This window comes from Lithobates pipiens, unplaced genomic scaffold (genome assembly GCF_037356315.1).
Source record: "Lithobates pipiens isolate NorthernLeopardFrog02 unplaced genomic scaffold, aLitPip1_a1.2 Scaffold_35, whole genome shotgun sequence".
Classification (NCBI taxonomy): Eukaryota; Metazoa; Chordata; class Amphibia; order Anura; family Ranidae; genus Lithobates; species Lithobates pipiens.
In genome coordinates this window covers 21,947,819-21,962,481 of record NW_027507811.1, presented here as the reverse complement: position 1 = coordinate 21,962,481, position 14,663 = coordinate 21,947,819, and the positions used below count along the sequence as shown (strand labels likewise).

Genomic DNA, 14,663 nt, shown 5'->3' with positions numbered 1-14,663 from the left:
AACGGATGTTTATAAATTTGAGCTAAACTTTTAGGCTTCAGTAATTTGTCAGTAGGACGCTAGTTTAGCCAATAAAGAACAAAAAGGGGTGCAAGTGTGGGGGCGTGCTTATAAACATGAAGCCCTTCTCTACTATACAATCATTGAGGTAGAGGGAAACGGGGACACCCCAATGTGAGGGCCAGTAGAGGCAGGAAAATCTTATGACCGGGCTCTCCAAAAAAAATATAAGAAACCAGCAGGTGCACCACCAGACCAGACTATACATCATATGTTACTTTTACGGGAATGTTTACCTTTAAATATCATTTTTAGCATACAGTTGTTCCATGGACTGAATAAAACCTTCTGTTTATTACCACCATACATTTATCAACACTACCATCAAGTGTGTGTACTCTGATGTCTAAGTAGATTTGCATTACGTGTAAAACTTTTCCCGCACGCTGAACATGCAAAAGGGCGCTCACTCGTGTGACTCCTCTGGTGTCTATGAAGATTTGCTTTCTCTGAGAAACATATCCCGCACACCGGACAGGGAAAAGGATGTTTGCCCGTGTGGCTTTTCTGATGTGCAAGTAGCTGGGCTTTCAGACTAAAAAATTTCCCGCAGTCTGAACAAGAAAAAGTACTGTCCTCCATGTGACTCCTCTGGTGGGCGAGAAACTTGGCTTTTACGGTGAAAGACCTCCCACACTCCGAACAAGTAAAAGGCCGCTCACTTTTGTGAAGTCTTTGGTGTATAATCAGGCTTCCTTTTTGAGTAAATCTTTTCCCACACTCTGTGCATAAGAAAGGACGCTCGCCCGTGTGAATCCTCTGGTGTGAAAGCAGCACGCTTTTCTCGGTGAAACATTTCCCGCACTCTGAACATGAATAGGGGCGCTCGCCCGTGTGAATTCTCCGGTGTTTAACAAGGGTTCTTTTCTGGGTGAAACATTTCCCGCACTCTGAACATGAATAAGGGCGCTCACTCGAGTGAAATCTCTGGTGTGAAACAAGGCAAACCTTCTGAGTGAAACTTTTCCCGCACTCCGTGCATATAAATGGTCGCTCGCCCGTGTGAACTCTCTGGTGTGTTAGAAGTATGCTTTTCCCAGTGAAACATTTCCCGCACTCTGAACATGGAAAAGGACGCACTCCGATGTGAACTTTCTGGTGTACAAGTAGCTCGTTTTTGTCAGTGAAACATTTCCCGCATGCTGAACATATATGAGTATTATCAGCCTTGTGAAGTCTCTGATGTGCAAGAAATTCGCTTTCCTTAGTAAAAGATTTCCCACATTTTGAACATGTAAGCGTTACACGGGTGTGGGATCGGAGATGGATACGAAGTTCAGATTTTGTCTTGAAAGATTTCCCGCACCCCAAACATGAGAATCTATTCTCTCCTCGGTGATCTCCTTCATGGGGTGAGGAAGTTTCCTCGGGATTAGAAAGATCTGTTGATGGATCTGCAGTGTGAGATCTTACATGGATATTTCCAATCATAGTATGTGATTGATGAGAAGATTCCCCCTGATCAGAGGGATCCATTGATGTCTCCGGACAGGAAGGTCTGTGATGTATATTTTGTGTATTTGGATTTCCTCCTGGAGGATCCTGTGTGATGACATTATCTTCTGACTTACAATCAGCAGATAATAGAAGACGTCTCTCCGAGGAATTCCTGACATCACATCCATCTGTTGGAAAGAAAATGTTGAAATAAATATAAAAAGGTCAGTAATAACAGAGAATACTCAGAAGTATAATGAGACTGTGACCCGTTTCTTCCATAGTACCTATACTTACTTATGTTGATATGTAGAAACATTTCTTCCTGTTCACTTTTCATAATCATCCCAACCTCCTCCGTGGACGGCTGATCACCCCCCACATACGTCTCCACTTCTTCTTCTTTAACCTCAACTTTTATATTAATCCGTTCTTCACTCTAAACCCCAAAATAATAGAAAACATCTATTAAAGCCGAACTCCAGGCAGATATAAAACATACAAATGGATACAGCTCTACACTTATTAATACATCACTAAATGCGTGTGGGTGTTTTGTTTTGTTTTCTTTACGCAAGCAATGTAAGTACTTGAATGTAACCTGGACCTTGCTTTGTGCACTGGTCCAAATCATTTGGTGGAGGGGGGATTATGGTGTGTGGGGTTGTTTTTCAGGGGCTGGGCTTGGCCCCTTAGTTCCAGTGAAGGGAACTCTTAAGGCGTTCCAAGACCGAGACGTTTTGGATAATTTCATGCTCCCAACTTTGTGGGAAGAGTTTGGGGATGGCTCCTTCCAGTTCCAACATGACTGCGCACCAGTGCACAAAAGTAAGGTCCACCTATCTCAGCACACTATCAGCATCACTTACAACTCCATCTCCTCAGCTCCTCTTCCTCTCTCTCTGTTGGGGTACCCCAAGGCTCCTTCCTTGGGCCGCTCCTATTCTCGCTCTATACAACTTCCGTGGGCCAGTTGATAACCTCCCATGGCTTCCAATACCAACTCCACGCCAACGACACCCAGATCTATCTCTCCACTCCTCAACTCACCCCCTCGATCTCCTCACGGATCTCAAAATTACTGATTGACATATCAGTATGGATGTCACACCACTTCCTCCAGCTCAATCTTTCTAAAACTGAGCTTGTTATATTTCCTCCTTCCCGGTCCCCCCTTATGACTTCACCATTAAGATCAACAACACAACCATTGGTCCCTCCACACATGCCAGGGTCCTGGGTGTAATTTTTGAATCTGATCTCTCCTTCAGCCCCCACATCCAATCGCTGGAAAAATCCTGCCGCCTTCACCTCTGCAACATCTCCAGAATTCGACCCTTCCCAACTAATGACACCACAAAGCAACTAATTCACTCCTTGATTATTTCCCGCCTTGACTACTGCAACTCTCGCCTTAATGGCCTACCCTTACTCAGGCTATCCCCCCTCCAGTTTACTATCAATGCTGCTGCTAGACTAATACACCTCACCAACCAATCCGTGACTGCTGCTCCTCTCTGCCAATACCTTCACTGGCTTGCCCTAACCCACCGTATAAAATTCTAAATGCTAACCATAACATACAAGGCCATCCACAACATCGCCCACAGCTACATCACCAACCTCATCTGCAGATATCGACCAAATTGTCCCCTCCGCTCCTCCCAGGACCTCCTGCTCTCTATCTTCCTTGTTACCTCCTCACATGCTCGCCTTCAGGACTTCTCCAGAGCCTCTCCCATCCTTTGGCACTCCCTGCCCCTGTATATCCAATCACCCTCCTACCCCGGCCACCTTTAAGAGATCCCTGAAAACTCATTTATTCAGGGAAGCCTAGCCCACGCCCACCTAACAACTGTCTCCGAGCCACCCCCATCAAATCATTCACCTCATCTATTACCTTTTGTACCACCACCCCCTCCCTTTAGAATATAAGCTCTATGAGCAGGGCCCTCCTGTACCTTCTGTATTGAACTGTACTGTAATTGTGCTATTCTTCCTTCTACATTGTAAAGCACTGCGTAAACTGTTGGTGCTATATAAAAAAAGTGTATAACAACAATAATAATAGTCTCTATCTATTGTTAGATGGTGATTGGAATGAAAATGTGTATTCATAGAGAGTCATCTATTTTTGTTTTATTGATGAGATGGAGAGTCCAGAAGGTCCAGTTCCACGTGTGTCAGCTAATATTAATATTAATAAGATTCATGGAGCCACTACAAATGCCAAATGGAATATTCCCACCGCTGCCATCTTGATTTTCCTCATCAGGAATTAGCAGCAGAGATGACCAGATCTGCATTGCTAATTGCATATTTTACTTGTTTGCAGCCTAAACACTGAAATGTGCACTTAAAACTGTAATTTTTGGAAATGCCAGCAAACATTTGGCTGTGCCCGTAAATTTTGGGTATTGTGTCAGTAAATATCAGTCAGGTTGCCAACACTGCACACAGGTCACAGGGAATACCGGAGATTCAAGGAAGGGGGAACTAGGACTGGGATCAGGAACAAGGGGAGCAGATATACAGCAGCATGGTGTAGGGTACAGGATGCAGGGCAAGAGCAAGATCAGGAGCAGGATAAATGGCACTCAGTATCTGACTTAGAACAGCAAAGACTGACACAAAGTGTACTAGCAGAGGAGAGACTAAATACCCTCCCAGCAACCAGCATCAGGTGGAGACTGATTACTAGAATATGCTGGCTGCTGGGAGACACCTGCTGGTGGACACAGAAACTACATCCGGTAGCTGGTACTGACCTGTGGCAGAGAAAAATCAGGTCTGTAACCCTGCCAATTTCCTAAGTGTCTAGGGAGCCATGAACTCACACCAGCCTGGACACAGAGCAGCAAAGAACAGCACGTTGTCATTCAGCACATGCCCACCATTGGAAGAACAAAAAGGATGAAGAGGACCCTTGAAATCATGTGACTGGACCCAAAACCCACAGAAGAAAGCTGCATATAGTGATGTAATAAACTCAATAAAAGAGCGTTTGGAGAAAACTGGATGGAAATGGGGGGGGGGGGGGGGGGCAAAAGTTGTACTTCAGATGAAGACGGCAACATTAGAACAGGTGATTACATAGAAAAATCTTCTCACAAAGTTACGAATAACTTCTGTGTTATATTCACCAAGTCCACCTACCTGATGATGGTGAGGGATGGTGTGATCTTCATGTGTGGAATCCCAGGAATACAGAGGATGGGGACATCTCTCTGGTGGGTTTGTGTCACTGAATGACTCAATCACAACATCCTTGAAGGGATCTTTGTGTCCTTCAGAAAACGTCACATCATCCTCCTCTTTTATCCATTCTTTAACAGGATATTTCCAACCACTCTGGTTTATACCCTGAATATTTAATAAACTTGAGATTAGCTGGAACAACATAGTCCTGAACAGGTCAAAAATTTAATTATCAGCTGTTAATTCATATTTTTTTTCTTAACTCTTTGTGAGATGGTGAGATCTTCCTGTGTGCAATCCTGGGAATACAGAGGACGGGGACATCTCCTTGGTGGCTTCCCATTACTGGATCCATCTGTAGGAAACACACACACTGACTGAATACATTGTTTCTATATGTTTATCAGATGATGGGGGATCTAGGTGGACCCTCCGTACTCCTCTCTCCTTTACAATAAAGTCTCCTCTTACCCGGTGGTGCGACATCCTTGTAGAAATCCATGTGTCCTTCTAAATACTCCTCCACAGTGACAGTGACATCCTGACACCTTATAGGAACCTGACACACAGAATGATACAGTCACCATCCAGACACATCCCTTGTCTGTTACTGGATAATGTCAGAGAATTCCCGGCACCGCTCACCTCTCCTGTCAGCAGATCAATGATCTTCTTGGTGACTTCTAGAATCTTCTTGCTATTGTGTCTCTTAGGTTTCATAGACTGAGGTGAAGGCACTGTGATGGTTAGATGGTCACCAGGCTTCACCGGAGGAAAACTCTGCATTGAAAGAGCAACAATAATGTCATGTCACCTCCCACAATCCTCCTCACCTCTCCGGTCAGGTCTGTGTTTTATTAATAGAGATAAGAGTGATGTCATGTGATCTCCCAGAATCCTCCTCACCTCTCCGGACAGGTCTGTGTTTTATTAATAGAGATAAGAGTGATGTCATGTGATCTCCCAGAATCCTCCTCACCTCTCCGGTCAAGTCCGTGTTTTATTAACCACTTCAGGACCACCTCACATACATATACTGCAGTAGGGCAGCCCTTAAGCGCAAAAGCACGTATCTGTATGTGATTTCTACCATCGGATCTGAGGCGCGCCCGCTGCCAGAGCCGCGCTCCCACTGTGATTGGACACAACAGGAGCCAATCTGCGGGTCCAGCGGCCACCCCTGATCGCTTGCTGGAGAGAGACAGAATGTAAACAAGGCAAATCGTTCTGTCAGACAAGATCTGATTCCTGCTAATCAGGAACACAGATGTCTCTCTCTTCCTCTAATCAGTCGATCCCCCACATAGTAAGAAAGCACACTCAGGGAACACAGTTAACCCTTTGATTGCCCCTGTTAACCCCTTCCATGCCAGTGTCATTTATCCAGTGACGGTACATTTTATTTAGCACTGATCACTGTCTTGGTGTCACTGGTCCCCAAAAAGTGTCACTTAGTGTCAGATTTGTCTGTCGCAATCCTGCTAAAAATCGCAGAATGCCGCCATTAATAGTAAAAACAATAAAAAAAACAAAACGAAAAAGTCCATAAATCTATCCCATAGATTGTAGACACCATAACTTTTGCGCTTTTTGAGAATTTTTTTTAACCAAAAATATGTAGCAGAATACATATTGGCCTAAACTGATGAAGAAATTTGATTTATTTACATTTTTATTGCATGCAATTTATAGCAGAAAGTTGAAAAAAAAATATATATTATTTTTTTCAAAATAGTCTTTTTTTTGTTTATAAAAATAAAAACTGTATAGGTGAAAGAAAAGAAAGCTCTATTTGTGGTGAAAAAAAAGACATAACATTTTATTTAGGTACAGCGTCGCACGACCGCGTAATTGTCAGTTAAAATAACATAGTGCCTTATCGGAAAAAAAAAATGGCCTGGTCAGGAATGGGATAAAAACTTTCCAGAACTGAAGTGGTTAATAGAGATAAGAGTGATGTCATGTGACCTCCCAGAATCTTCCTCACCTCTCCGGTCAGCAGGTAGATGATCTCCAGGGTGAGGTTCAATATCTCCTCAGTCGTGTGACTCGGGTCCTCCTCCATCCTCATTGATGAGATCATGTGATCCATACAAGATCCCTGCAGACAATTAACGGCTGTGCTCATCATTAGAACTCTTAGACAAATAGAGATTCCCTTTAATCCCTCCAACCATAAGTGAGGAAGGTTTAGAAATGTGTTTGTGTCATTGTAACAGAGTGCAGGGGTCAGGAATGTGTAACACACAGGAGGCAAGGGCTCGGGAGAGTGTAAGGCCCAGAGTGCAGGGATCAGAAAGGCAGACACACAGGGGGCAAAGGATTGCATAACACAGAGTTCAGTAATGCCCAATGCACAGAGTGTAGGGGTTAGGAGCATGTAAAGCACACAGTGCAGGGGTCAGGAGTGCATAATGCAGACAGTTCAGGAGTTCCCCTTGGCTGGGTCTGGTGATCAGAGCTTTAGGGAATCCTTCGCTCTGAACTGCCTCTGTTCCTGAGGTCTGACAGCAGAAGGAGCTGGCATTGCAGTGTAAGTGGCAATGGCACTACAGTGACCAAACTGAAACAGAAAACTGTTGAGTAGTCATATGCTTGGGACCAAAGGCACCCTGAATAAAATGAGGGGCGCTAGTGATGCCCATGGTGGAACCAGTACAATATCTGCAGAGTTGTATCCGATCTATAAACCAGAGGCTCTGGGTGGACAGTTGGATAAATGGTTCTATATTTAGGATGTATCTGGTCTATAAACCAGAGGCTCTGGATGGACAGTTGGATAAATGGTTCTATATTTAGGATGTATCCGGTCTATAAACCAGAGGTTCTGGGTGGATAGTTGGATAAATGGTTCTTTATTTAGGATTAGGGATGAGCTCAGGCATGTTTGCATGGAACACGTGCAGAGCCCGCCAGGAAGTCGGTACGGTGCTGCGCTAATCACAGGCAGTGAGACATTGCCCGATCTCTCCAGCCGCACATCGGGGCAATGTCTCACTGCCTGTGATTAGCGCAGCACCGTACCGACTTCCTGGCGGGCTCTGCACGTGTTCCATGCAAACATGCCTGAGCTCATCCCTATTTAGGATGTATCCAGTCTATAAACCAGAGGCTCTGGATGAACAGTCGGATCAATGGCTCTATATTTAAAAAAGTATCTATAATATAAATCATAACAAAAATCACAGTGACTGTGGAGGAAGAGGACGGACGTGACAGGGGGGGGTTACCGGGGTATAAATATAAAATAATATCTTATTACCTTCTTTGCTGCCAGTTCCAGCAATGTCTCCTCTCTACTTCCTCGCACTTCACCTTTCACCCGGAACTTCCTGTTTCTGCTTCCACAATCACTTCCTGTCTGTGTGTTCCCAGTAAAATCACCACCTTGTGTTCAATATATATACTGCAGCCTGTGTTACATTTACACATTTTGCAGGCTTCCTCTTGGTCCTCTATCATGTTACATCTATTGTTATTATTATTATACAGGATTTATATAGCGCCAACAGTTTACACAGCATTTTACAACAATGGGGGCAGACATTACAGTTACAATACAAATCAATACAGGAGGAATCAGAGGGCCCTGCTCATTAGAGCTTACAATCTAATAGGGAGGGTCAAGTGGAAGAAAAGGTAGTAGCTATGCGGGATGAGGTGATGGAGAAAATGAAAATACAGTTGTTAGGTGTGGGTAGGGTAGGCTTCCCTGAAGAGAAGTGTTTTCAGGGATCATCTAAAAGCTAATAGAGTAGGAGATCAAACTGTTGGCGCTATATAAATCCTGTATAATAATAGTAAACGGACAGATTGGGGTAAGGCGTTCCATAGGATTGGAGAGGCTCTGGAGAAGTCCTGGAGACGAGCATGGGCAGAGGTGACGAGGGAGCTAGAGAGCTGGAGGTCTTGAGAAGAACGAAAGGATGGAATAGGTTGGTATTTAGAGACTAGGCTAGTGATATAGCGGAGGGCAGAGTTGTGGATGGCTTTGTAACAAGTCGTTAGTATTTTTATTTAATTTGTTGGGTGAGCGGAAGCCAGTGGAGGGATTAGCAGAGAGGAGTAGCAGACACAGAGCGATTGGTAAGGTGGATGAGCATGACAGCAGCATTCATGATGAACTGAAGGGGGGGATAACCTACCGGTATGTAGAGGTAAGCCAATGAGAAGGGAGTTACAGTAGTCGAGGCGAGAGATGACCAGGGAGTGAATTAAGAGCTTTGTTGTGTCATTGGTTATAAAGGGGCGTATTTTGGAGATGTTGCGGAGGTTGAGGTGGCAAGATTTGGACAGTGATTGGACATGGGGCTTAAAGGAGAGTTCAGAGTCCAGGACTACACCTAGGACCTTGGGGATGGGCTTATAGTTGTGCCATCAATTTTGACAGAGAGATCAGGAGAAGGGGCACATAGAGGAGGAAAAATGATAAGTTCAGTTTTGGATAGATTGAGTTTGAGGAAGTGGTGTGTCATCCAGACTGATATATCTGTTAGTAAATTAGTGATACGCAAGGAGGCAAAGGGAGTGAGCTGAGGGGTAGAGAAATAGATTTGGGTATCATCAACATAGAGGTGGTATTGGAAGCCATGGGAGGCTATCAGCTGACCCAGGGAGGAGGTGTAGATTGAAAATAGGAGAGGTCCAAGAACAGAACCTTGGGGGACCCCAACAGAGAAAGGAAGAGGAGAGGAGGAAGTAGAATTGTAAGTAATGCTAAAGGTGTGGTTAGATAAGTAGGAGGAGAACCAGCGAAGAGTACAGTCACGGAGACCAAAGGCATGGAGTTTTTTGAGGAGGAGGGGGTGGTCAAACGTATCAAAGGCAACAGAGAGTAGGAGTACAGAGTAGTTTCCATTGGTTTTGGCCATTAGTAGATTGTTAGTTTTAGTAGAGCAGTTTCTGTGGAGTGTTGAGAACGAAATCCAAACTGAAGGGGATCAAAAAGGCTATTATCAGCAAGGTGGTCGCTCAGTTGGTTGTAGACCAGACGTTCAAGGAGTTTGGATAAAAAGGAGAGCAAGGAGATGGGGCATAGGTTGTTAACAATGGATGGGTCAAGTGAGGGCTTTTTAAGGCTGACAAGTGCATGTTTTAGTGAGCTGGGGAAGATGCAAGAAGAGAGGGAGAGATTGAAGGTGTGGGTTAGAGAGAGTAAAATAGAGCCAGAGGGTGAACGTAGCATTTTAGCCCTTGTACACACGGTCGGACATTCCGACAACCAAATCCGTCGGATTTAGTCCGAAACTGTTGCATACACACGGTCGGACAAAGTTGTCAGAAAATCCGATCGTTCAGAACGTGATGACGTTATTTTGTTACAACGGGACTACCATCAGGCTAGTAGCCAATAGCTTTGGTGTAGGAATTTGATCTGAGCATGCGTGGCACTTTGTCCGATCGGAATTCTCTACACATGATCGGAGTATGTCCGATCGGAGCATTTTGTCTGCAAATTTTACCAACAAGTTGGAAAACTTGGTCCGTCGGATACTCTGACGGAAACAGTCCGATGGAGACCACACACAGTTAGAATATCCGACAAAATGGTCCGATCGGACACATTCCGTCGGAATCTCCGACCGTGTGTACAAGGGCTTAGAGGGAACAGGATCCAGGAGGCAAGTAGTAAGATGGATGTTAGCAAGTAGTTTAACAACTTTGTCTATAGTGGTGGGGTTGAAAGAGTGAAGTGATGATTGTACCTAGGGGCATGAGGTGTAAAGCATGGAGGGTATCTGAACAGTAGAGATCTCCTCGCGAATTGTATCAATCTTCTGTTTGAAGTGATTCGCGATCTCCTGGGCAATGAGTGAGTTAGTGGGTGGAGTTGAAGGTAGACCTACCACTTCAGCATGGTTTTTGATGTGTTTTGATGCTTCGTGATGCTTCAATTATGTTTTTTGAAGCTTGAGGTCCAGCAGAACCCTGGCTCAGTCGTGTCCTACTCAGCAAATCCCCAGCTCCTTAGTACCCCTCCCCAGCATTAGTACCCTTGTTCCGCAGATTCCCAGCTTATTAGTACTCTCATTTCAGCAGATCCCCTGCACAGTAGTATCCTTAACTCTGTTGATGCCCCACTCAGTAGTAACCCCAGCTTTGCTGATCCCCCGCTCAGTAGTAGCCCCCAACCCTGCTGATCCCCTGCTCAGTAGCATAGCTCCCAACTGTCTCTGATTATGAGGGACATTCAGAACAAAGTCCCTGTCCCTCTTTCCTCCTCATTTGTCCCTCATTTTGGTCTAAAATATATCGTTGTATATGTACTATTTATCTATTAAAAAGTATTTCCCCAGTACTAAACCTTTCATCCAATTTCTAAATTCCTGCTTTTGTAAATTCTAAAAGCCAGTATAAAGGAATAGTAGTGGTAAAAAAAAAAACACTTGTGGGATTAACCACTTGCCGACCATGCGCCGCAGTTGTACTGTGGCTGAATGGCACGGCTGGGCGAAACAAAGTTATGTAACGTCGCTATGCCATGTGGCCACTAGGGGGCGTGTGCAAGTGCCCGGCGGTCTCGATCACGAGCCGATGCGAGTGCCCGGTGGTCTCCATCACCGTCAGGCTCTCGCGATCGCCGCTGAGACACGGAGAACCCGGGACTGTGTGTGTATAAACACACAGTTTCTGGTTCTCTGAGGGGAGAAGTGACAGATCGTCTGTTCATACAGTATGAACAGCGATCTGTTATCTTCCCTGCACAGTCCCCTCCCCCCTTCAGTTAGAACACACAATAGGACACACTTAACCCCTTCACTGCCAGTGACATTTTTAAAGTAATCAATGCATTTTTAATCGCACTAATCGCTGTATTAATGCCAGTGGTCCCAAAAATGTGTCAAAAGTGTCCGATATGTCGTACTCCTGATAAAAATCGCAGATCGCCGTCATTACTAGTAAAAAAAAAAAAATGAATAATAAAAATGCTATAAATCTATCCCCTATTTTGTACACTATAACTTTTGGGCAAACCAATCAATATACGCCTATTGCATTTTTTTTTTGCCGAAAATATGTAGAAGAATACATATGGGCCTGAACTGAGGAAAACATTTTTTATATATATTTTTGGGGGATATTTAAAAAATATCGTGTTGTTTTTCAAAATTTTTGCTCTTTTTTTTGTTTATTGCGCAAAAAATAAAAAACCCCAGGGATGATCAAATACCACCAAAAGAAAGCTCTATTTGTGAGAAAAAGGACGTCAATTTTGTTTGGGTGCAACGCCGCATGACCGCGCAAAGTGCTCTGGTCAGGAAGGGGGTAAAATCTTCCGGGGCTGATATAAGTCGGCAGAAGGACACGTACAGGCAAAATCACATACCTGTACGTTGCCCTTTAAGAGGCGGAGGGGGTGCGCATGCGCGCCGCCAGTGGCGCGCATGCGGGAAGCTCTGCGAGTCCCGTCACGGGGTCCCACGGAATCGATCGCCGCGGGTATACCCGCGATCGCCTCACGGAGAGGAAGAACGGGGAGATGCTAAAGTAAACAAGCAACAGTGACACTGATCTCTGCTACTTGTGATTGGAGCAGAGATCAGTGATCTGTAAAACACAGCCACGCTCCCCCACAGTTAGCAACAAGGCCCTAGGACACACTTAACCCCTACACTGCCACCTAGTGGTTAACCCCTTCACTGCTAGTGTCATTTACACAGGAATCAGTGCATTTGTATAGCACTGATTGCTGTACAAATGACAATGGTCCCAAAAATCCGCTGACGACACGCAACTTTATTTCCGGATCAATGGAAAAAAAGATCACCAACAACAACTTGAAAACTGCCTCAAATCAATAGAGGACTGGATGACCACTAACTCCCTCCAGCTGAACGAATCAAAGACAGAGCTTCTTATCTTACACCCAAATCATAAGCCCGCAACCAAAACCTCCTGGTCTCCACCAACCGTCTTTGGGCAGACTATCTCCCCAAAGACCAAAGCGAAGAGTCTCGGGGTTATTTTAGACGCACAAATGTCAATGGATGCGCAAGTAGGATCTGTAGTCAGTGGATCTCACCATCTGCTGCGCATGCTTCGCAGACTCATCCCTTTTATCCCAAAGAATGACAAAGCAGTGGTAGTTGGAACAATCATTAATTCACGACTGGACTACGCAAACTCGCTACATAGGATTACCACAATATCAACTTGCGCGATTACAACTGATCCAAAACACGGCGGCAAGGCTGATAACAGGAAAAAAACCCTGGGAATCCATTTCTCCTTCACTGAGGAGCCTACATTGGCTAACCGTAAAAAAAAAAATCGGATCACGTTCAAGACCCTTTGCCTCACCCACAAATGCGTGCATAGAGAAGCTCCGCAATACCTAATGGAGAAAATAAATCATTACACACCAAACCTTCAGTCTTCGATCAGCCAACAAAAACCTCCTCCTCGTGCCCAAAGCCCGGTATAAATCCAAGGGGGATCGGAGATTCGCTGTCCAAGGGCCTCGGCTATGGAATGCTCTACCAATCAACATCCGCCTGGAAGAAAATCACCTGGCTTTTAGGAAAAAACTCAAGACCTTCCTCTTTTAGCAGATGATCAAAGCTCGCCACAGCGCCTAGAGGCGATTCAGTTCGCATTGTACGCTATACAAGTATTTCATTCATTCATTCAAAAATGTGTCAAAAATGTCAGATGTGTCCACCATAATGTTGCAGTCACGATGAAGATCGATAATCGCGCCATTTAAAAAAAATAATATTACTAAAAATGACTATCCCCTATTTTGTAAACACTATAACTTTTACGCAAACCAATCAATAATCGCTTATTGCGATTTTTTTTTTTTTTTTACCAAAAATATGTAGAAGAATACGTATCGGCCTAAACTGAGGAAAAAATATATTTTTTTATATATTTATGGGGGATATTTATTATAGTAAAAAGTAAAAAAAGAAAAAAAAGGACATCAATTTTGTATGGGAGCCACGTTGCACGACCGCGCAATTGTCAGTTAAAGCAATGCAGTGCTGAATCGCAAAAAGTGTTCTGGTCAGGAAGGGGGTAAATTCTTCTGGGACTGAAGTGGTTAAGGGTTGTGACAAGGGACGTGTCCTAAGCCTACATACTTTTGCTAATAGGTGTTCCTTAATCCCATCTTACAAAATTGAGAGGTATGACAAAAGTTAACCCCAGCTCTGCTGATCCCCTACTCAGTAGTAACCCCCAGCTCTACTGATCCTCTGGCTTGCTGATCCTCCTCTCTCTCAGGTCCCCGCTCAATTCCCGTATGTATTGTTTCCATGCTACACACGTGACATCTAATTTCTCCTGCTCTGGTCTGCCAGCTTTGCTGATCCTTTGCCGCTCAGTCCCCGCTCATCTTTCTCTATAGCATTCCCTTGTTGCACACCACGTGTGCCATCTGCTACCATCCGGTGTTATACATCTTTCTGCAATTTACAGTATGTATCACATTCTCTGAGACCTCATTCCTACAATATGCTCTCCAGCAGCTCCACCCTCTCCTATCTACACTATGATCTCTTGCAGCTCTCCCACCATTCACACTACATCCACTCTACATTCTCCGACAGCTCTCCCTCCACCATCCACACTACATTCTCCGACAGCTCTCCCCCACCATCCACATTACATTCTCCGACAGATCTCCTCCACCATCCACACTACATTCTCCGACAGCTCTCCTCCACCATCCACACTACATTCTCCGACAACTCTCCCCCCACCATCCACACTACATTCTCCGACAGATCTCCTCCCACCATCCACACTACATTCTCCGACAGCTCTCCTCCACCATCCACACTACATTCTCCGACAGCTCTCCTCCACCATCCACACTACATTCTCCGACAGATCTCCTCCACCATCCACACTACATTCTCCGACAGATCTCCTCTACCATCCACACTACATTCTCTGACAGATCTCCTCCACCATCCACACTACATTCTCTGACAGATCTCCTCCACCATCCACTCTACATT

The 14,663-nt window shown here is 44.7% G+C and overlaps 1 protein-coding gene across 8 annotated transcripts in view; it reads right to left on the bottom strand.

Annotated features, from left to right (window-relative positions):
* LOC143956163 (uncharacterized) overlaps positions 1-14,663 on the bottom strand; it is a 309,704-nt gene that overhangs the window by 275,049 nt on the left and 19,992 nt on the right. Inside the window, exons 1-3 of one of the 8 annotated variants that reach the window (XM_077466279.1) lie at positions 7,958-8,038; positions 6,683-6,796; positions 5,341-5,475 (exon numbers count right to left, since the gene is read on the bottom strand). The exons of the other annotated variants lie outside the window; for them this stretch is intronic. Of the exons in view, the coding sequence (XP_077322405.1) occupies positions 5,341-5,475; positions 6,683-6,787 (240 nt within the window). The 5' untranslated portion in view covers positions 6,788-6,796; positions 7,958-8,038. Of the gene's footprint in view, positions 1-5,340; positions 5,476-6,682; positions 6,797-7,957; positions 8,039-14,663 lie in introns of those variants that run through there. 8 annotated transcript variants of the gene reach the window in all.